At 32.4% G+C, this 2,707-nt stretch overlaps 1 protein-coding gene across 1 annotated transcript in view; it reads right to left on the minus strand.

Annotated features, from left to right (window-relative positions):
- Nucleotides 1-305: 305 nt before the first annotated feature.
- The window catches only part of LOC125669751 (2-iminobutanoate/2-iminopropanoate deaminase-like), a 14,496-nt gene continuing 12,094 nt past the window's right edge, over nt 306-2,707 (minus strand). The window contains exon 6 of the mRNA XM_048904485.2: nt 306-583. Coding sequence (XP_048760442.2) covers nt 524-583 — 60 coding nt within the window. The 3' untranslated portion in view covers nt 306-523. The remainder of the gene's footprint in view (nt 584-2,707) is intronic.

Here is a 2,707-nt window from a genome sequence, read left to right on the forward strand (position 1 = left end):
GAATTTGAAAACTTCTCTCCCTCTTTGCAAGCAAAGTGTTAACAATTGACTGAATTTTTCTCAGAAATAAGGCCATGCAGAATATTTAAAATGTTCAGCCTTGTGGAGTCCCATTTGTAGTTTATAAAGAAAACCCCACAGTTTACAAGCACAAGTTTGAAAAGAAGGAATATTGAAATTTAAAGGAACTAAATATTTCACATCATATCATACTGTACTCTCTTTTTTTCACTTTCACTATGTGGCAGAAATTGTTCCTTTAGCATATTCAGGATAAAAAGTTTTATCAATAAGTGTCACATCACTGATTTTTGAAATGGTAAAATTTTATTGAAAAAATAATTTTGTCAGTATAATGTATAATATCAATATCAATATATATATATATATATATACATACACACTCCTCAGTACTTATCATGACTTTGATACTGTAAGTCTGTGACAGCTTTGTGGCTGTTTATAATTCTATATAAAACACCATGATACTGAATTTTTGGATTTATTACATCTTTGCTTCTAGTCATTGAGAATCCACCACTTTTCCAACAATGGCTACTGCTTCAATTTCAACTTTGGCCCCCTGTAACAAAGAAGACTGCATTAATTGTATACTGAGAAAGTCAATAGTCATTTCATTAATTGCTAATCAGTTAATATCAAATTGATAAATGGTTTATCATTGAGCCAACCATAATGGATTCCAGTCAATATCTATAACGGAGTTGTCTCCCTTGAGAAATAATTCTAAATATGAAATTACAGTAACAGAGCAGTATCTCTCAACTCATTGACACGTAAATGTTGCCTTTATGATGAACTCTGCCAATTGGTTAATTATTAATGGTTTAGACTTAAATGCATGCTTTCATAGTTCTCATGCGAATACAAAACAATATAACTACTATATCAAAATAACATGGAGAACAAGACAGCTCCCGCCCATGTCACTGTTGGATTTATTGTTTTAACATTTTCCAAAAACTAAGAATAGAGTAAAACTAGGCAGAATTGTTTCAGCACACTAAAACTGATGTTTCCCCTTCCATTGTCCATAGTTGTTTTAAAAACATTTTTCAGGGATCATCTTTAAAGTGGAAAATTTAGAATTACGGTACATAACAGTCAAACTTAGAATTACGGTACATAACAGTCAAACTTAGAATTACGGTACATAACAGTCACCTATATGTATATGTGCTTCAAACAAGGAACAGTGTTGTGAACATATGATAGTAAATTAACTGGCCGACATACTAAATATCAAAGGCCTATGTCAAAAGACAAAAAAATTATGGTCTACACCAAAACAAAACACCCAAAAATTCTATCATTTGACCTTTACATAAAAGGTCAAGGTCAAATATAATAAAAAATGACACATAACACACTGGCTTATCATGCTATACCAACAAACCAAATATCAAAGGCCTTATGTCAAAAGAAAAAAATGCCCCAAAAATTCTATTATTTGACCTTTACATAAAAGGTCAATGTAAAAGGTAGTCAAAAATTACATGCAACACACTGTCTTATCATGTTATACTAACATACCAAATATCCAAAGACCTATTCCAAAAAAATTCTATAATTTGACCTTTACATAAAAGAATAAACTTGAAGAAATAAAACAGATCACCAACACATCATGAGAATGCAGTGTGAATTTTATTTGGTTGAACGGTTTCATCCTTGGGGCGATTGTTACATGAAATGAATTTACTGAATTTAGAAATGCAGCTGATGTTGCTATAAACAATGCAGAGATGTGTACATTTTGCGGAGTTGCTTAACAACGCAAATACATACAACATCATTAGGTGGTTTACATTGTTTCTGGCAAGGTCAAAGTTAAATGTCATAAAAATTGGCATACAACACAGTTTTATCATGGTATATCCTCATAACAAATATCAAAGGCCTAGGTCTAAAGACAAAAAAGTAATCGAATAAACTTTGTATGAAAAGCAGAAGAAGAATTTACGCTAAAACAATATGTCCTCCTTCTAGGAAGGGAAGACATAATTACTCTCATATTCAAATAAATCTGTCTCAAATACATGTAATACTGAGATGATCAATATAAGTCACGACGCTTCTCCAAATTTTACAATCAGAATCTTCATCAAAGAATAGGGATCAGTATTTCTGAAGCAGGGGCAGATCATTCTGTTTACTTATATATGGTTTGCTTTGCGATGCCAGTATTAAAAAAGAAATTGGTAGGTAAATAATTTCACTAATTCAGGTTTATTTTGAACTGAGTATTATATCTACCTTTCAAATGGTCAAGGCCTTGTTATGTTTATACCACTACTTACTGCATTAATTACTATGAAAGCATTCTTTTTATGCCCCTGAGATCGAAGATGGGGGGGGGGGGGGGGTGGCATATTGTTTTTGTCCTGTCATTCTGTAGTTCTGTCTTAAACTTTAACCTTGCTAATATTTTACTTTCTAACAGTAAGTGCTAGAGCTTTGATATTTCACATGAATTTTCCTTGTGACAAGACCTTTCCGTGGGTAAATTGTTGACCTTGTGATGTTGACCTTGGAGTTTGACCTACTTTAAAACAAGAGGCCCACAGGCCTTATCGGTCACCTGGATACTAGTGAAAAAGTATCACTACTTCCATGGGCTATGAAATCTAGAAAAAAATTCCTGTTCTAAATATCTAAGCTAAATTTTAATGTTCAGCAACAGTAT

Source organism: Ostrea edulis, chromosome 4 (genome assembly GCF_947568905.1).
Source record: "Ostrea edulis chromosome 4, xbOstEdul1.1, whole genome shotgun sequence".
NCBI classification, from domain to species: domain Eukaryota; kingdom Metazoa; phylum Mollusca; class Bivalvia; order Ostreida; family Ostreidae; genus Ostrea; species Ostrea edulis.